At 43.1% G+C, this 20,958-nt stretch overlaps 1 protein-coding gene across 3 annotated transcripts in view; it reads right to left on the reverse strand.

Annotated features, from left to right (window-relative positions):
* ETV6 (ETS variant transcription factor 6) overlaps positions 1–20,958 on the reverse strand; it is a 122,927-nt gene that overhangs the window by 16,517 nt on the left and 85,452 nt on the right. For all 3 annotated transcript variants that reach the window (XM_084206361.1, XM_084206360.1, XM_084206362.1), the window contains exons 3-5: positions 12,169–12,333; positions 9,004–9,138; positions 4,028–4,570 (exon numbers count right to left, since the gene is read on the reverse strand). In XM_084206361.1, coding sequence (XP_084062487.1) covers positions 4,028–4,570; positions 9,004–9,138; positions 12,169–12,333 — 843 coding nt within the window. The remainder of the gene's footprint in view (positions 1–4,027; positions 4,571–9,003; positions 9,139–12,168; positions 12,334–20,958) is intronic.

A 20,958-nucleotide genomic window follows, 5' to 3' on the forward strand; every position in this document is an offset into this window, starting at 1 on the left:
CAACACAATGGTAGACAATGTGCCTTCCAACAGTTTAAACATTGCCTGGCTTTTCCTCAGACTCCTGAAGGGGAAGAAACAAATCCAGCAGCTCATAAAGTCAGATACAGCCCAGTTGCTAAGGTAACCCAGCTGATAAGAGCAGCACACCGATAGATAACACCAGGCACAGGACTCAACTGCCTTCAGATTTCAGCATGCTGTGGATTAGTGAACAAGCCTTTCAGTCCTAGATCTGGTATAGAAAAAGACATTGGGAGCTGGAAATCTCAGGGACCTGCTCAGCAATGTATTCCCCCTCACGAGAAATATCCAGAATTGTATTAGTGAGTTTTAAATAATCAAAAGTGAGGTAAACACCACCATGTCATTAGCTTAATTTGGATGTTTCTAAGACAACCTCTATGTGATAAAGGTTAGGATGAAACCAACCCTGTTATAGTTGGATAGTCCCATAACTGCCTCTTGCACCTTGGGGAAGTACCTTTTACAAGATATCAAAGCCCTAAAATCCTTGATAACAAAATCTTCACAGTCTGAGGTTCATGGGGAGTAGAATTTCCAGTCTGCAGTAGGGCAAATTTGAGGTGCCCCTCTTGATTTAAACTGCAATTGTGTAAAAAAAAAAAAAAAGATAAAAAAAGGTATCTATTTTCACCCTACAGGGAGAGATATCCTTGGAGATAGTTTGTGGGGAACCAAGATTGACTACTAAAAAAAAGTAAGCCATATATAGAATGCCTGCTTGCTAGAGTCCAAGTTAGGACTTGACTACCAAAATGTTGCTGCTTTGAATTAGCAATTCCAGTAGGGAAAACTCTCCATGACACTGCTCTGCTGAACTCCCCTTTTGAGGGAGTTTTTAATATTTTTCATATTTTCACAAGCTGTTAACTAGATGACTACTGATGCCTGAGTTACTTAGTTTATCCTTTGCCTGGTGTATTTACAGGGGATGCAAAACTGCTTCTTGGTCATCTCAAGATGATGACCTCCAGTTCTGATAAAGTTATGGAAAAGATTTGTGCATATTGTATTGAGAAGACAGCTAACCACAATTTTCAAAATCAACTCTAGCCAATAATGAATAATATATGTGACCTTACTGAGTAATATAAAGATACTTTATGCCTCTGGCTTTGCTAGAAAAGTGTTAAATGGCCTTAGATGAAAAGATAATAAGACCTTCAACTTGAAATCCTTTGCTGTAAAAGGGAAAGTGCTTTACCAGTAAAATTAATATTTTGAAAAATGGTATTACATAAAAAGGTGGGAAAGATTAGTCAGCCAGTGAGCAGAGGTCATTATTTTGTCTGACAGAAAGTCCAGAGCTTTATTGATTGACCTCCTGAAAAGAGAGTATTTGTGTATAGCAGCAAGCAAAAACATTACTTTCTTTCTCAGCACCAAGTAATTGCATGCTGCATTTAAAAACACATTCAATCTACAAGTAAACAGATTCATGAGGCTGTTAGGTGTCTTAAGTCCAGGGAAAATTTTTGTACAATATAAACCACCTGAGCTGGGAACAGAAGATGTTCTGGAGCACAGACTAAGGTTTTAGTCAGCAGCCAACCAGGCTTCCCTAGTAGCTCCTCATCACTATCTCCCCTGAAAATCACCTGCATCCAAGTGGTTAAGCCATGGGAAGTCAAGGCTCTTCTCACCAGGGTAAACAGTTGAGTACTTAGCTCTGGCACTGGACTATTGGTAAATCTTTCCACTGCCCAACCCATCAGCCATCCTCATCAAGAAAATGGAAGTAATGCCATTGATTTCTAAAAAGCCCCTTTGAAGAATTTATCTGCACTGATGTACATTTGCAGCTTCAGAGCCATGTCTCACACCTTTCATGGTCTCTCTCACACTGAAGTGGTGAGCATGGCTGGTCAAGCACCTCCACGTTAACTATGGCAGTAAAGGTGAGGACACTAAGATGAAAAATACATTTATGATGACATAAAACACTTATTGGCAAGAGCTGAGAGATGGGTGGGAAGCAGATAGAAAGCTACTTTCTTTCTAGGGGGCCTAAGTATGCTGCCATTGAATTCAACAGCTACAGTGAAGTTGACAGGCATGAAGCATAGGCTGTCTAAATGCTTGGTAGTTTTATCACCTTTAAATTAGCTGTGAGCTCTTTAGAGGGTGTCTCTACAGTTCAGGGGCCATTACAATCCAACCAGAGAAGCAGTAGCTTGTACCTGTACAGCAAATGAGGTATGAGAGCTTTTACAATTAAAGGACTTGGGCACTGATGGAAGTACACTGGCCAATTTATCAGCAGAAATCTAATCAGTCTAACCATGAGGTCTGTAATTCCCCAACCCTGGGCCATAAAACACTGCCCTCATCTGAACCAAATGCTTGAACACACTCCAGGTTTTTCTGGCATTAAATAATTCACCAGCTATTTCAAGTATGCCACCCTTGTTTGTGGGTCTCAGCCAAAACATGGGCCTGCAGGTGAAAGCACCTAACTCTGCAGGTTTAGCTTTTGGATAACATTTTTCATGGCTACATATACTTGCCAAGCAACTGTGTTAGGCCCAGATTTCCAAGGGCTTGGGCTCTGTTGCCCTGCAAACAACATAGGGATAGAAAGGACATGGGAATTACCGGGGCTGGCGTCACTGGATCCACTGCACACCGTGCAGAAACCAAAGATTCCCAACTATGTGAGAAAATTCCTAAGAGTAAAGTAAAAAATTACACCAACACATGCTCTCCATATTTTTTCTTACATTTATTTCAGACTAGGGTTTACTCTTAAAGAATGTTTTCTTCTGGAAAATAAAAATTAACTGCCTTGATCTCCCAACAACACTTTCTGGGAAGGAAATTACCAGTGATGCAACCAGTAGGGTATTTTCTCTGCCATGACTTTAAGTATATTTATTAACTTGCTGAGAATTTTGTGGATAATAAAAATCAAAAGGAGAGAGAGAAATGTCAGCCTGGCAAAAATGTCAAAGGATTCATTTCTGTAACTCATCTTTTTGTTAGTGAAAGGATCATGGTCCTTGCTGTGCTTGATCCTGACTACATAGTAAGATATATATCTTTGGAATTAAAAGTGGCAAATCTCAAGAAAACAGAAAATCTTCCTCATTAAAGCTGAGGCAGCACCACATCTGTAACAAATTTAAGGCATGTAAGGACAAAAAAGAACAAGGTGTTTGTAGCTCTGTGGACATGTGTAATACCTCACAGGAGCTGGGGATCACATCAGGTCACTGCTGACACAACTGCATGGAATCTTTCTGGGTGTGGTGTGTATTTGCATCTCTCAAAAGAAATTGGTTACAGGGGCATTCAGCATATTTCTGAAGTGGTTGGATTCCTCTTCCCCCTCTCCCTGTTTACGGTTCCCTTTGGAGTACAAGAAACATTTTCTGTAACCTCAGCTTCCTGATTCAGTGGTTGTGATGTCAGTTATTTACGATAACAAAAGTGAGACAATGCCTGTGGTTTGTGTGGGACAAAGCCAACCTCGTTTCTGTAAAAAGGGACAGTCCTGATGTGAGAAGCCCAGGAAAGGCTATGAAGTAGGACTCTGAGGTGGTATTTCATTAGTCCTGCCAGCTTCATAATGGGCTTGACACTGCATTATTTCAAAGGCCACTGACAGAGGGTTTCTTCATTTCCATAGGACTGGACACTAATGTGAATGGAACTCTTGGAAAACTCCCTCTTTGCAGAACAAGGCTTCAGAGATATGTATCTTGGGAAATGAATGGATTGCTAGTGGGTGGAGAGGTGGCAAGTGTCAGGATGCAAATGTTTCAATAGCAATTACACATTCTGTGGTCACAGGCAAGTCATTCTGCACCTCTGCTTACCTGTCATGAAACTCATTTATTAATACTGCACTGCCTAAGCCACAGATGTAGTGAAACTTGCACAATGCCAGTAAACTCTTGATGTCACAGAGTAGCAAAAGGAAAGAAGAAACCCTTGAAACAAAGCATGGTTAGTTATGAATGAAGAGCACTAGCTTTGATGCAGCCTGTAGAATGTCCCTTACCTGCTATCCTGCCGATCGGCATCGCGTGGTCCTCGGGAGGGGAGACAGACACCATGATGTGGTTCATATAAGCTAACTCTTCTCGGTGGGACAGGTTGATGGGCTTGACATCCCTGTGCAGCCCATCCTCAGACAACCTCGGTGGTTTGAAATCGGAGTGCCTGGGGTTCAGTATCAAAGGATGCATGATTGGGCTGGGCATCAGCTGGATGATCCTGGTGTTCTCCTGGCGAGGGCTAGAGGGCTTTTGGAGCAGCTCGGAAGGAGGCGGGCAGTGGTTATTTTCTACTGGGGACACTGAGAGAGGATAGGGCTCCTGCTGGTTGTTCTCATGCTGGTGCCTTGTCCCCGGCATCCTGTCGGCCGGGGACAGGCGACGGAAAGTGCTGTCCATGGGGGACTTCAGCGGGCGCTGGTCGGGGTCTGGCGATGGACGGTGGTTGTTGGTGATGGGCGACCGTGAGCGATGCAACAGTTCAATGGTTGGGGGGTTGTGGTGGACTCCTTCTGCAGATGGTCTCGGAGTTCTCTGCACAAAGCTATCTGTGGAGGAAAAAAAGAGTCCCCAAAATACAGATTGTCTATACTGTGATAATGGTATAGGATCTACTGCTGACGCTTGTAAATGTTTTTTATTTGTGTCACCTACAGAGGCCCAGTAAAGTTCTGCATAAATGCAGATAGTTATTATTTCTACACAGAATGAAAACAGTGAAAACAATCTCCCTCCACCACCATATCAAAACAGTTCCTTGAGAAACACACTAAGAGAAATCCCATTTTGAGGAGCTGACTGAACACTTGTGAAGAAAAGTGTGTTTCTGCATAATTTTTTTTAAATTTTTCTCCTGCCATTCATGTCTCTCTGTGTCATTCCTCTCACTACTTTAAGGTAGAAGGGAAAGAAAAAAAGGGAAAATGTCTCCAGGAAAATACTGGAGATAGTAGAGGCTTAGGTCAAGGTAGAGAATAACTCTCTGAAATATGAACTGGGATGTTTAAAAAACCCTACTGGTAGGAAGCTCTTTATGAAACCCTATGTTTTATCCCTGCCTTAATTTTAAGAGCATGCTACATCTTCATAAGGACATTTTCATCCTCTTTTATTTAGTCTGTAGTGTCTACTGATGGATTGCCCCATATAAGCACTTACATGTCTTCAGCAGGAGGACTTCTAGCAACACTTTTGCATGAACACACTTTCCCAGCTGTGAAGCTTAACAGTAGTAGGGAAATAAATCACTAACGATCCTCTCACAAAATTAAAATTTTTACCAGTGCAGACTTTCAGGTTAGCTAAGGCCATCCATTTTGACTTGGGAAACTACTGACAAAGAGGAAAGTACCACCAGAGCTACAGTGACTAACAGGTTTTTATCAGAAAAAACAAAGATCAAATTTCAGTGCTGTTTGTTGAAAGCCTTGGGTGATAAGAGAAGGAAACTTCTGGGTACGTGTCAACAACTGAAACAAGTAGCTGCCTATTTGAGGCTGCCTTTTGTTCACTCCATTTTCTCTGAATATGAAATTATTCTCTTTCTGTCTTGCCAAGGCAGTGATACCTGTTTGAAAACCCTGTTGAGGTGAAGGCTGAAGGGCTCCTGCTGCTCTGGAACCCAGGCAGGCATCAGGAGATGGATCAGCACATACCCAGAGAATGGCCTGAACAGGAAAAGCTCAAGTCCTGAGCAAATGTAGTGCCAGACAGTGACATAGCATCTGTACCAGAACAATAAAGTCTACAGGAAAACCTGGAATTTTAGGCAGAACCTAGATGGCTCTAGAATACCTGTTAAACACACCTGTGGTCCCAGACAAGAAAAATGCATTTGTAGGGCTGTTCAAGGTATCACAATGGAACAGCTGGAGGACATAAAACTCCAGAGCTATATATTGTTCTTGCTTAAACCCAAACACTTCTAAATACAATCTGGCCAGCAAATGTGGGATGGCCCAAATGAAGATCAAAGAGGGAAAATTTACAACTGTACCTACTCTCTGTGGCTTTCCTTAAAGTCTCCTTTCTTTGCCACTACAGAAAGAAAATCAACTCCTGAATTTTACTCAGTGTCCTATCTTCTACAGACCATCCACCCCCATCACTGTACATTCAAATGCACTGTGCTCATTCTTGGCCTGCAAATGCAGAATATTGTGTTGTTTGTCCTGTTTATTTAATGCCTTGGCTGAAGGGAGCACCTAACTTTAAAGTAGAAAGGAATGCTCTGCTGTGCTTTTTGCCATTAGCTGGCTCTGACAAACTCCAAACAGAGGTGTTTCTGTCTGTCTGCTTCCAAACCATGGTGATACTGAATCTGGACAGAGAGGACAGAAAGTAGAGGCCAAGGAACTCTTGGAAAAGCAGGAAGAGGAAACACCACAAATGGATATACACTAATGATTCACTTTCCTTCAAGATCTTTTTCTTAAAGTACTTAACAAAAGAATCCCCTCATGGACAAAGATGCTGTTTGCCATAAAACAATTCAACTCAGCTCTAAGCAGGACTGCTACAAATGACCCTGAACAGAATAAAATCCTCATCACATTCATTCCTTGGCACATCTGGTGATTTTAAGTTGAGCATATATGGTACATAATTTCAGGCACTAGATTCACTGTGGATTTTCATTCCACATGAGCAACAGTCTTTTCTTGAAGACAAAGCTGTGAAAGGAAATTCACCTCCCAGGAAATCTGCTGACCTATCCCTACAGGCATGGGTGGGGCTGCACTTTGGGAGTGAACAATTGCTGGCATGACAGTCCCAAAGATTGGCCCCCTCTGCTTAGCCATGAAAGAAGTGCAGGGAATGACAGTGTAAGCTTCCTGCATGGCATCCCATCCAGTGACTCAGAGCTCTGTCAGAAGGACCACTGGAGATGAAGGTAATTCACTTTCCATTGCTCATCCCTCTGCAGGGACAGAGCCCATTCCAAGCCAATATCCTGAACTGCAGTCAATTGATTTCTAACAGCCAAACCTCCTTTGTTTAAGCCTAGTAAGAAACCACTAGAGGGAAAGCATTTAAAAGCAGGATCATAAGTATAATCCATTAGGAAACAGGAAAAAGAGCCAGAAAATGGAAAAGATCACTGGAGTAAGGAGAGATTATAATAAAGACACATCACCTGTGAAGTTTAACCACTCAGAATGGGGCCAGGGTAAAATCTGTCCCCAGTGTCACAGTCTGTGAGTTAGCCTGGGTTAAGTTCTGCTCCTTGCATTCATTCTCCTTTTTTAAGTAAGTTGTATTTTGCTGAGGCAAAATGAACACTCAATTGTGTGATAGTTTCTCCCAAGTGACTTTGTGAAACAGGAAGAAGTAATGTCCAAATAAACAAATTCACCTGCCTGTAAATTTTTGGCATAGAGATTTTTTGCTTGCTCAGTCTTGTGGCAGGCAAGCTGTAGTTTCTTTTGCTTATTTTGAAGTTCCTCTCACAGCAAACCAAGAACTAATTTTTGTCATTATAAAGAGAAGTTTTAAGTTATAGCACAGACCTCTCTGAGAAAAGCAGCCAGAGTATTGTAAGGAAGAAATCTAAGTTGTTTCTTAATCATTAGATCGTAAAAGACACATTTTTTAAATGACACAAATGAAAGGCCAACTGATCATCCCTGTGAAATCCTCTCTAGTCGAAGTTGCTCCATATGTTAAATGTAGGAGTGTCAGAGAGCAGCTAGTATTTCTGTTTGAAATTTAGAATGGCAACACATGGGTGAAGGCCAAGCTTGAGGGAAAGACTGAGATTTTACTGATGGTCTGAATACAGTGGGCAACTGTCACTTGCTCAGCTCTGCCAACTGAACCTCAGCTAACCTGGAATATTTACACAGCTGTGTGGAAACACTTTGGAGTGTCCTTCTTCACCTGCTGCTGTCCTGCTGTTGGCTTAGTTTCAGGGTTTTGTTGGTGCCATTTGACTCTGGCTACCTCAGACTGGCCACAGGCAACTTGTACAGGTCTGACAGCACCCCTGAATCCTCTCCTGCAATCCCATGTTGAATCTTGAAATAGATTCATATCAATAGAATAAGCACACCTTTTCTCCAGTTAGCAGAGACCAGGTGTCCTAACTCACTTATATTCTCTTCTCCTGTTTACTCAAAAAAGGAGTAACACTACTTTTTCCTAGATTTTTAAATTGAAAATTGAATTAATTTTTAATAGAAAAAAATTATTCCTGCCTTTCGTGGAAAGGACCTCTGAAAAAGCTTAAGTTTTATATTTTTCTATGATATACCCAAGAAATCCAAGAAGTACTTCAGTATGTGTATTTTTGAAGAAATTAAAACCTCAATTTTCCAGTGAAAAGAAGCACACTTCCATTTTGCAGTAGAAGAAGCCCAAATATGAAATTCCACAAACTTAATTATTCTTTTTTCATCACCTCTGATAGTCATGGTATGTGTGCACACTACTAGACCTAAGCAAGTAATTCTGACAGTAAAAATCAGAGAAAACCTGCAGAAGCCCACTTCTCTCACCAGGAATTGCTCAACCAGCCCAACAGCTGAGCAATGTGGTGGGCTCAGTGCCAGGAACTCTGGCATGATGCTCTGACAGACTGCCAGCTGAAGTGACTGGGAGCTGGATATTCCCCCCTGAGGCTGCCCACCCTTGCTCTGCCAACAACTGCATTTAGCTGCATCTCCAGGATACTAAAAGTCCACAAAGCACCTCTGTCTACCTAACTGGGTGTGAGGAAAAATGAATCAATAGGGTCAATAAAATGCTCTGCTTTTCAATCTGTATTTGACATAGCTTTTAAAGGTGCTTTGGAAACAGAACAAAATAATAGAAGATAAATGGAGAAGGGCTTGTTGACTCACTAGACCATTTGATTGTTCTAAAGCTAGAACAATCTAGAGAGAGGAGAGCAGCTTTATTTAAGTAACTTTGGAGCAAGAAAATGACATAATTCCTACTCGCCTCTGTAATGGCAGCTGCTGTAAGAATGAGACAGAGTTACCTTCATCATGATTCTGGTGCAATATGACCTCTGGCTGAGCATGGATAGAGTTCCCAGGGTGGAAGAAGGGTGTGAAGAGCATACGAGCTTTCCTTTGCTTCAGGATTTGCTGGAGGAGTTCATACAAAACATCACCTGAAAGACAAACAGCAGGAAAAAGGAAATGAAAATGTAAATAACTGATGAGAAGACTCATTTAGCCATCTGATGCATGAATTCACGGCTCCTGGGTGCTATTTTCAGACCCAAAAATGCTAGCAGTAAAATCCTGCATTTCACCGCCATGCAAAGTTCTCCTCTGAAAGGGAAAAAAGGCACATCACACTTCTGAGAGTGACTGTGGCAAAACAGAATGACATTCCCTGGCACCATAATTGTTGTATCTTTCCTTAATGGAACATAACACCACAATATCCAGGAGACCAGTGGACTAACTGCTTATTTTGTGCCTTTTATAAATTTCATCTTCTATGGATGACCTTATTCCAACATCTACACCAAACACATAAGGTACTTTTACATTTGGTCTGGTGTAACTGGTTGTGCATTTCAAAGTGAAATTGCACATCACAGGATAGGAAGTCTCTTGACTTTTCATTCTGCCAGCTCTTTTCTTTGTCATTGCTCATATTACAGAGAAACAGGCTGCAACAATTACATATTATCTGAAAATCAAATTAGTGAAGTTTCACTTAGGAAACCTTAGATTTTCTGGGAGAGTTTTCTCATACACGGGGGTTTTTAGTAGTTGTTTCTATGAGATTGTAAACTGCATACCACTTGTGTCTTGTCTCTGTAAACTGACAATATTCTAATTTGTGGGCAACTTGTGTTTCTTGCTGTGAAACAGTTAAAGCCATACTGCCTTCCATAGTTCAGTTTCCTTTATTTTTAACATCTAAGCTGCTTTTACTGTCTCAGCAGTGACTTTAGGGCATTTTTAAAAGGTGATTGCAATATCTGAAAGCCTAATTAAAAACAAAGCCTTGAGCACCCAGTTACATTAAAGTCTAAAAAGTGATTTTACCACATAATTTCCATCATTGAATGCAACAGTGGCATAATCATAAATAACTAGTGCTGTAACACTCAGAGCAATAAGGCAGCAAATTTGTACCTCTTTTGATTGGCTGGACAGACCAGTGAAAACATCCATAAAGCTGTCTGTGTTTTTGGGGTTTTTTTACCTAATGAAATAGCTGAGATTTCTGAATCACCCAGATGCAGCAGTGTTAAGATGGTGAAAAATGTTTTGTACTCCCTCCTTCCCTGTCCTTTCCTTCTTCCCTCCCTGCCTCCCTCCCTCTTCTGCTGCCTCCCTTCCCTGGGCAGCCCTGAACAGAAGAGTGTTGAGGCTGTGAGCCCCTTTCTTGGCAAGACTGTGGGAGTGATGCCCTTCTCCTGCTTTAACCATGAGGGGAAATGATACAGCTTTCATGTGGCCTCAGTCTGGAAAAACTTAATGCCTCTGTGGCAAACATTATTTCACAGTTCTTCAATTTCATGTACAGTTAATTCTGGGAAATGCTGAGCTAATGTCCCTTTACCTACATTATTTCAACTTTTAGGGACTGACTCAGATAACCTCCACAAGGTTTATTATCAGTGGGGAATACCTGGAGGGAAGGAAGAGACAAAATGCAAGGGAGGAGGCCTTTAGCTGGGTTATTTCGTTCCAAATTCAGCTTAGCCTTCTGAATAAAGTGAGATTTTGCAAGTCAAAGGCTCTTCTCTGGGAACACTCTATTTCCAGCCTAGAAACATTTTTAATCCTGCTTATTTCAAGTGCCCTCACAGCACACAAGGAGAAGACTAGGAACATAACTTGCAGGCAGGAAGGGGAGTTGCAGACAACATACATAAAGGTGTCCTTTGCAGTCCTTGCCCACATCCCTGCTTTCAGTACTCCTTTTGCTTCAAGCAGGGCTAATTTTTTCACTCCAAGTGGTGCACCAGAATTAAAAAAAAAAAAAAAAAAAGAAAAAAAAAGAGACATTTCTAGGTATTAGTTGTGAGAAAGGTTTGACATTACTGAGACATTACTAATGTTTGACATTAGTGTAGTGTCTGACAATAGACACTAACGTTTGGGCTCTTCTTCCATACAAAATTAATCCTGGATTTGAAGCACATGCTTAAAAAACTTTATATACACTAAACATAAGCAACAGTTTGTGAGACAGATTCTGCAGAAGGATGGTTGTGGAGAGTGGCCAAGCAGGTTAGTGCAGAATCAGACCCACAGCTTGATTATCAGCTGGATCCCAGCAGTGCCAGCTGTACTCCTGCACCCTGTGAGCCTTGCACTGGAAGCCTCCTCACAGCAATTCTGTCATCACTTGGTCCAAGCTCTTTAATCACCTATAGTGATTGAAGTCCAAGCCTTTCTATTTAACAGGAGTACCTTGTGTGGTCACAAAAAACAAAGCTCACAGCTCATATTTAAACATCCCTGACAAAGGAGGGCAGAGGCTCACTCTGACTGTGTAACTGGAGCAGACAGACCACAGGGGATACAAATACAGGCAGGCAACACACACATTTCTAAATCTCCTTTGTGAATAAATGAAGACATAATTTGAGCAATAGGCAGACTGATTCACACACCTGTCTGTGCTGTGCTGAGGGCTGGACTCCAGCACATGTGAGAATATGGTAAAGTAAAGCAAAACCCACAGGGGCTGTTAAACAGAGGCAAAGTCCCCAAGGAAGGAGTTTTGCAGTCACTTTTAGCAGCACCTCAGCCAAGACAACTGGGAGGCAAAATGCTAATACAGGCTGCCTAAAGAGGCTGGAGCACTTGATTGACTTGCTGCTGTAGTTGGGCCTGTGAACAGATAAGCCTTTGCAGGAAGAGCTGGAAGTCACAAAATGCTGCCAGAACAGCTTGCCTTCTGGGAGCTCTGCAGGGAGTTTTAACTATAAACAGGTTGGATGTTTGGGGTTGAATTTGCATTCAAATATGCCTACAACTCAGGTGTATCAGGATTTCCTTCTCTCTTTGTCCTTTTTGTCCTTGCCTCATCCAAGTGTCTCTGTCCTCCCTTTACCCTCCCTCTCCCAATCCACCTTGGCAAAGGTGACCATTTCCTCCTCTGACCCTCTTGAGCTTTTGCTGCAGCTTCCTCTCTCTTTGCAATGACAGCTTCTGTAAATAATCCTCACCTGAATGAGGGGACCTGTAGCGAAAGTCCTCTTTGGTCAGGAGCAGCAGAGCTTTGCCGTTCATCTCGAAGGTGCTGCTCTCAATGGGCCTCAAGGAAAACTCCTTCTCTGCCCACCGGAGCCACTGGGCCACATCGTCCCTGCTCCAGTAAACTGGCTGCAAACCTGGCCAGAAAGAGAGCACAGTTCTGTTACCAAACTGAGACAAGGCACAGGAACACAGGCAGACATCACTGAATCCCTTCTTTCTCCCCACAGCATAACCTACAGAGTCTCAGGGGAAAGGGTAGGAGAGCAATGCCATGCTGGTACAGGATTACTCTAAGCACTGGACTGCGAAATACTTTGGCACTTTGGTTTATCTGTGACATATTGAGAACAAAAAACTGACTCAGCAGCCTGAAGAAAGCTCACAGGACATTATTTCATTCCAGGTTTCCACTGTGCAAAAGGATTTTCCTCCACGTGCTCCTTCTGATGTGCAGAGCAAGAAGCAGGAAAAGTCCTTGGTGCCATCCATCCTTGGTGTGTATCCTTTCACAGAAGAGAGGTGTGTTCTCTCTTCACACCCCTTTATACACTCATGGATCAAGAATAATAAAAAGTTGTCAAATGGAAGACAGCCATGCCTTCTCTCCAGGTGGCTGGGGTGGGGTCTGTAAGGAAGAGCAGCTTGAATACAGCCCCTGTAACAGTGTGATTATCAGCACAGGCCCACCCCATCTCCAGGTGCCATTACATGAGCAGGTGCCATTCCTGCACTGGAGAGGAAAGCCAGAGCCAAGATTGTGCCACCTTTGGCACTGCTTTAGCCTGTGTTTCCTGTACAGCAATCAGGTATTACCAATGGAACTAGGTAAATCTAAGAGGGTATACCATTTTTTAGTAAAATAGTAGGGATATTTGCTTTGGGGACAGATTTTCCAAGGTGCCAAGGAGAATCTGGCACTCCCTTTGTGCCAGCCAGCTCATACAGTATATACAGCCTAGGCTATTGTGTTTACTCACAGAGGCCCAACCACATTACCATCAGACATTTTGTCTGGTACCTTTATTGGGCCCAGGCAGAGAAGCTTGGGAGGTATGACAATTCAATATCTGTTCTACACACAAATTTAAAATAGCTTCCTTCCCCTGGAGAGAAGGCAGCACGGTGAAGAGCTGTTTATACCCAAGCAGAGAGATTATCTCCAATCCAATAGGCGATAAAAGCTTTATTTTCCTTTCCCCCTCGTGAGATGACTCATTGTTTGACTTGCTACAAAGCTTACCCACTGTGCATAGGAACATAAAATTTGCCATATCTGATCAGATCTCTGGTACACAGCCTCTGGCAGAAGCCAATACCTTATGCTTCAGAGGAAGATGAACCTCCCTTCCTTATATTGCACCTGGCTGATTGTACACTGCACATGGGAAGAAATTTCCTTCCTGGCACACCATTCTCTGAGATCTGATTACCCTCCTCCTACCAAGCACTAAAAGAAGCCTGAGAGAGTTGTACCACTCTTGTTTTGGTTTGGTTTTAACTTCTTTAACAGATAGGCAACCCTTTTATTTCTGTTTTAGCAAGAGGTAACATGAAGTGAATTGCATTCTGCTGCTTTGCCAGATTCCCAGACAACGGCTTTGGAAAGTCCCAGAGCCACAGCTGCACACAGAACTGAATCTCTGTCAGAAGAGGAATTGAGATTGTGCCTGAGAAAGGGTCAGAGCTGACCTAAGGAAGGGATGCCTGCACAGCCATAGCAAGAATTTTCATTAGCTCTCAACTGTAGCATACTATTGTACTACAGAAACAAGTAGTAGCCTTTAATTACTTATGAAGCAAATTCTCTTCCCCCTATGAATTAGGGTCTACTTATTGAGGTCAGAGTTTTCTGTAGGACCTTTATTTTTGAAGGGACTGGGGTGAGGTGTAGATTTGCTCAGAGACATGGAAACTGTCATTTAAAATGCCAGAGTGAGGCTCATCTTCTGCTGAATAAAGGGCTATTCCTGCAGCAAATACACTCCAGACCCCAGGCTGTTGCTCTAGCTAATAGAGAAAGGTGAGACATGATGCAGGCAGACCACAACATATGAAAGGGTTTTACAAGACCATCTGAGGAGTGCTTGAAATGCTCATGTGTGATTTCTTTTGCCTCCCTCTCTGCCATGACACGCAAGCAAAAAATTGCCCAAAGGGGAACTGTTGTGTAGAAATCTAACTGGCCTTCTGATGTGTACTTCACCTGATAAGGCATTAAATAAAAGAGAACATCACTGTGAAAATCAGGCTGACAAGGACAGAGTTGTACCATAACTTCAACATGAGGTGTGTGCTCCCTTACAGATAACAATGTAATAAATAAATCACTCCCTGTACAAACAGAGATCAACACTTCCCACCTGCAGGTGACAATACATTTTTGACTTCTGTTCAATTAGTACAAAAGTACTGTCCAAAGAGAGCTTTAGATTGATGAGTGCTAGACCCAGAACATCCAAGTTACATAGACTGGGACAAGCCCCCTGAGCTGTGCTGGCAGCTCTGAAACAGACCCAGCACTTCACACTGCAAATGAGGTCTCTGCTGGGTTTCAGTAGCACCTCTGAAACTTGTGAGAAAAGCCCCAAAGTAATATGTCCTAGGACCACTTGGCTTGAAATTACTGAGAAATCAGCAAGCAGCCAGTCTAATTCAGTTTGGCTATGGCAAAAGTGAGTGGGTGGGTGTGCCACATCACTCCACCCCTGGGGTGATCCCATAATTAAAACACTTACATTGTGTTTGGAAAACATAAGGTGCCATAAAATAAGTAAACTGCTTTTCCCTAGATGGATTTCTTATTCTCTCGCTTCCCTCCCTTCCTGCCCTGCTGCTTTCCTGGGAAGTTAAGTTTCTCAAAAAAACATTCCCCCACCACATGTCCAATTGTTTTGTGAGGCTGAAACAGTTCAGTCACAGGAGGCTTTTCTAGGGGTGCACAGCAGTGTTGCTAAAAAGTGCTTCAGAAACTGTCATTCAAAAAATAATTCTTTCATGAGCAGTACAGTGTCTACTAAACTTGAATGCCACCTTCTTTGACCCTTCTTAAGAAGAAGTAGTTGGTTTTGTGAAAACAAGGTCATGAGATGGTTGGCTTTGCAGCTGAAGGGATTTTGCAGCACAGTGTACACTGCTATCAGTAGGTGATGAAAATGCTTTCCTGTACTGTCCGTGGAAGAAAACCTAATCCCACTTATACTATTTTTCTTCTTTGGATGCTGTTTCTTATTTTCCTCTCTCCATCTTCTTTTATTGTCATGCCCACAGTGAAGGAAAATGGGCTTTTTTTATCTCTCTGGTTTTATTCTCTGCAGAAGCTAACAGCACTGTCTTTAACTAACAAAGATATTTACCAAGGAGAATAAAGTGAGGAAAACAAGAGCTGTGTTGCAAAATGAGGGCAGAGTTTTGCCTGTTGAACCAACTGCTGAAATCAGTGTGAAGTTTTTGCTGCTTTCACTAGGTGCAGATCAGACATGGGGGATGCTGCCTTTCTGCCAGCCTGTCCTCTCAGTGCCCAAGGACTTGCCAATTTGAATTTTGACCTAAGAGTCAGACCTGGCTCTGCTCCCATCTCTGCCTTTGCACCTCTGGTTGAAATACAGCAAGCAGTCCCCATCCTGGTCTCCCTATCTGTGTAGTGCAAAAATAAACAATAAAAAAAACTTCCTGAACTTAACAGCTGAAAGCAGGTTAGACAAAGCTGTGCAAACCATCAAAATCTGGCTCTATGAGATCCAGCATATTCTCTGTCTTCTGTCACTTTCCAAGCACCACCTCCAGCAGAGTAAAATACAGTAATTTACTGACATGTTTATAAACTGACAGCTTTAGATGCATTAAACAGGGAGAAAAGTCCATGCTCACCTTTCTAACACTGCAGGCTGATGCACTGGTGTCTTAATAGATTATCTACTTCTGCAGCATACTCCTCACCTGAAGTCCTGTTCTAACATCTGCTACTCTGGTGACCCTATAAATGATGAGGATCATCAATTCTCACACAAGCTGGTAACCATCCCGAGTGCACAAGGAATCCACTCTTTGCTCCTTTCTACTCTCAAGCAGCAAAGCAAAGTACAATGGAGAGGGACTGATGGGGTGATTTACACTTTGAAATAGCCAGTAAACCTATTAAGCACCAACAGACATGGGCACAAACAGGAATGTACTGGTCTGTTGGACAGTTTAGGCTGATGGCCTCTGAAGAGTTGACATCTGACAGAGAGCCCTTCAGGAAACTGAAGCATGGTCAGGCTTTGAGGACAGAAAAAGAGTGCTCTGCTCAGGCAGTACAACCTTTGCAATTGGAACTACACAGCTAGCAATATTTTCACCTGACCACAGACTTCTGGTGAAGTTACAACTTTGTTTTTTGAAGAGATGTAGCCAACTTTAAATCATGCAAAGCACTTGCACTCAGCAACCCGTTCTTTGGTTTGGAAGACAGAGTATGCATTTTACAGTATGAGTTGCTGTGTTCAGTGAATGCAACAGGTACAGCTAAAATGTGAAGTATAATGTACCACAGGCTGTTTTCACCTTGACTCATTTTGGAACCATCTGAGGACACAAATCCAATGCAAAATGTGATGCACTGTACCACCAAGAGCTGCTGTTCTGCTTTAGTTTCAAGATGAGGACACAGGCACAGGACAGCACGCACATGGAAAACAGCATTCACAGCAAGTTCTGTCTCACTTTTTGTTCCACTTCAGCTATGCTCTCCATCCTCCCCCTGGCAGGCAGGATGATGGTGTGAGAAGGGGCTAAAGACAGACCTCTAATTTATCCCTGCTTTCTGCAGGGCAGACAGAATTGTTCACACTCCCACGCCAAAAACTACTTAACATGGTTGGGCAAACAGCAAAGGGGCCAGTGCATGCAAATCAGCAGCTGGTTTCCAAATACCCAGGGACAGATGCCTCATCACTGGCAGCATCAGGGAAGCCAGCTCAAGTCTGTAGCTACTGCAAGCCTTTAGTGGGGAAAATGATGCTGGAGAAGTTCAGAACACTTGAATGTCTCCTAATTCTTTAGGAACTGATGCTCTCTTTCTTTGTTATTGATTAACAAAATTTTTCCTTGTTAGCTGTAAAACATAATATGTGCCTCTGCATATGATGGTGTATGTCAAGCAGGAGAGGTGAAAATGAGGTTGTGTTTTGGTCTTAATTTCTGTATAAAGTCACACAGTCTGGAAGAAAAGCATATGATTAGATTAAAATCCTTTTCTCAGATTCTGACAGAGCAACTTTTTAAAGTCCCTTCCCATCTCACATCTTTGTTTGGAATGCTAGACTACCAAAATGCAAAGAGGTGTCATAGTGCTTTGCCAGTTAACATCCAAAATGCTCTGAAGTGCAAATTGCTGCACAGCTGCTCCAAAGATACTATTTCAGCATTGCCATGGTGCTGTGTGTGCTGCTCTCTGGTTCCCTGTTTGGAGACACTGATTGTTGCTGCAGACCAGGGGCCCTGTGCTGGTATGTGCTTGGACGTGACAGAACCAGCACCACCACCAGGCTGCTCCCCAGCAGGGCAGTGCTGAGCTCAAGAGCTGAGTGGGATCATGCTGAAGCCTTTCCAAACTGAGGCACTAAGGTCCTCCTGAGGCAGCAGTTCTGTACCTTCTCTGCTGGGGCTGCTCATCCATCTCTGAACACAAGTGACTTCCCTAAAGCACCCAGCACCCCCAGGCTGCTCTTTAGAATTATCACTTCTGTGGAAGGTAAAGGCACGAAGGGCAAAGATCTTGTTTTCTCAGGAAGTCTTTCCAGTTCCTCAGAGGTAACAGAAATCTGTGGCATGCCTAGCTATTCCCATGCAGATGGAGAGTGTAATTAAGTGCCCTCAGGGACTGTTCTGGGGTTAGCATACATGTGGGAGATGTAGCCCTGCCGCAGGGTAAATCCTGTACTGCTGGCGGTCTGTGCACTTGCTGTTAGGAGTAGGGGACAGAAATCTGTGTGCAGTGATGTGCCTGACCACTTGCTCTTTCCAGCAGGTGCCCCTTGACCCAGGCAGTGGAGAAGCAGTGGCTATTCTGTTGGCTTGCAGGGACTGCCTCATCCTACAGTAGAGAGCTGGCTCTGCACTTCCCAGGCCCAGAGATAAGCATAGGTAGAAAATGAAGAAAAGGTTAATCCTGGCTAATCCTCAGAGAGAATTATTTGGGAGGTGAGTATGAGGTGGTACAAAGGAAATGCATGGCAGCAGATAAAAATTCCCCTTTACAGGTCTTGTTGAGGAAAAAAATGATTGGATAGGGAACACAGGAGTTGTGGCAGGAAAAGAGACCACAAGTGAGGCTTGCACATTCTTTAAGAAGGTCTGAAAGTGCCTGTAATCAGAATGACAAGGCTTTGAGGAATCTCCTACACTGCTGGGAACAGAGGGCAAAACAGCTTTTTCAGGAGTAATCCGAAATAAAAAGCACAAGCTTATTTCTCCTGGTGTCCTGTTGAACAAGGTATTAGAGGTCGAGCACAAGTGCAGGTAATGTTCTGTGCACTGTGCCTGCTCTGGGCCTCCATGTGTGCAGACACTGCAGAAACCAACCCAGCAAAGCTCTGCCATGGGTTTCTGCCATGCTGACTTGGCTGGTGTGGTGCCCCGTGACCCAGCCCTTTTCCTTTCACTGTCTCTACAGAGACCCTGGGAAGCTGACACATCTGAATCCCTCAGGGCTTCGGGGTCATAAAATAAATAAAATTGCTTTCCTAATGCAGCCTTTGGAAAGTCTGTAAGAAACATATTGATTGGAAAATGCTCAATTAGAATGAGCTCTCATACAGGGAAATAAATCTTTTCAATTGCCCACACCCTGTGCCAAGCTCAGCTTCCTGGAAGCAACTATGGCCCTTTCTGGAACTGAGGTGAAAATCCCATGTTCCATCACCTCGTTTGACCTGCTGACATTACACATGGTTTGCATTTGCTGATCAAATGCACAAGCAGGACTGTAAATTAGCTTGCTGGGCTGAGACAGCTCACTGATTAACGATGGCAGATGAAGTCACCGATACAAAACCCCACAAAATTTGAAGCCACACTACAGAATTCAAAATGAAGAATATATTCTTTCTCACGCTATGCCCAAGCCCTTTTCTATGTAGAGGCAAGTCAGTAAATGAAGTAACTCAGACAAAATTACTCAACTATGTCTAAGACCCCCGGCCCCAGCAAGTCAGAAAAGTCCCCAAACTCTGCTGACCAATTCCTGAAGTCCTTGGAGTTGTACCTGATGTCAGACTAAAGCTTCCAGTGCAACCCCAATGGTTTAATGTGGCCAGCTGTGCTGTGTTTCTTATAACTGAGATCCACATTTGACCCACAGCAGCCACTAGGTCTCCCTTCTGTTTCTACTGCATCATCCAGAGTGAACCTATAGAATAAGTGGATATTAGAATGTTCTCTGTGAGCTGCCCCACTTTGGGATTAGTCAGAAACAGAGAATATTACAATGCTGGAGCAGTCTACCTGCTGCTGACAGGCACTTTGTGGCCTGAAACAGAATTCACCCAGGCTAGGACAAACCAGTCTAGATAATGGTGCTGGTTTGTGTGTTGGAAGTTGGATTTTAGGTTCTGAAAGGGAAAAGCTACCAAAGAAGTGAGCAACCACAGAGGTGATGAAAAGACCAGTGGGTTTTCTAGGCACTCATTCCATGAGCCATGTCCAAGAGCTTTTAAGAACTCTGCAGACGGCTCCAGCTTCCTTTCATGCTGTTTGCAAAGCCTTCCTAGAAGCCTGACAAGAGCTTTCCTTCCAGGGCAGGGTGAAGGCTGGCTTTTTCCATCTGGGCAGCACGTTCAGAGAAGGCCAAAGTGCAGCAGGGGTCAGTGAGCCATGGACAGCAGGGCACTGCCTGGCTGCCAGCAGCTGAACACTGCTCCCACAGCTGTCCCAGCATGGCATTCCTGCCACAGCAGCCAGTGCAGCACCAGCAGTGGCAGTGGGATGGGCAGGGGGGAAATGCTGCCTTGGATCTGTTCCCTTTACAGCCTTAATCTAGTCCTGACTTCTTCTCAACCAATTTTTGGCTGCTGTCCATGGAGCAAACATTGCTCTCCTACTGCTCCCTTCCAAAAGGAGCTGAAAGAAATGTCTTCTGTCGGTTTTTCCCTTGTATGTGCAAAAGCCCTATCCTAAACAAGAGCAGCTGAGCCCTGACAATGTCACAGGGTAGATAGCTCAAGAGACAATGCTGCCAGAAGCAAACAGTTTTGCCAGTAGAAGTCAAGGGATTATAAAAACTTTCATTTTCTTCTCAGCAACTCTTTATTGTTTCAAACCAATTTTATCTTCATCCAGGTCAAAATTCCATGTCTAAAAAAGCATTCTTTACATTTTTCTGGCTATGGCCACTGCTGATACTTAGTAACACTTGCCCATTTATACTACACAGTGCCTTTCAACTGAAGACAAATTAGATTGTTATATCTGTTTTACAGATGTGAGGCACAGAGGCATTGGATGCCTGCCCATACACCAAGGAATCAAATCCAGGAACTCTATTCTGCTCCTCTCTATAACTGGACACATGCAGAGCATCTTTACATCCTTTACACCTACTTAACCTCCCCACTTCTTGTATCAATTATTTGATGCATCCTGGCAACAGTAATTTTAAGGTAAACAGCCCAACCCCATATTAGAAGGAACTGTCAATACACGTTGTTTCTTTCTTTTAACACAATGTGGCCTTGATCTCTGGCTGAGGGTTGAAGATTTGAAAGTAATCAGAAATAAATTGA

The sequence above is a fragment of the Fringilla coelebs genome (assembly GCF_963513975.1).
Source record: "Fringilla coelebs genome assembly, chromosome: 5".
Classification (NCBI taxonomy): domain Eukaryota; kingdom Metazoa; phylum Chordata; class Aves; order Passeriformes; family Fringillidae; genus Fringilla; species Fringilla coelebs.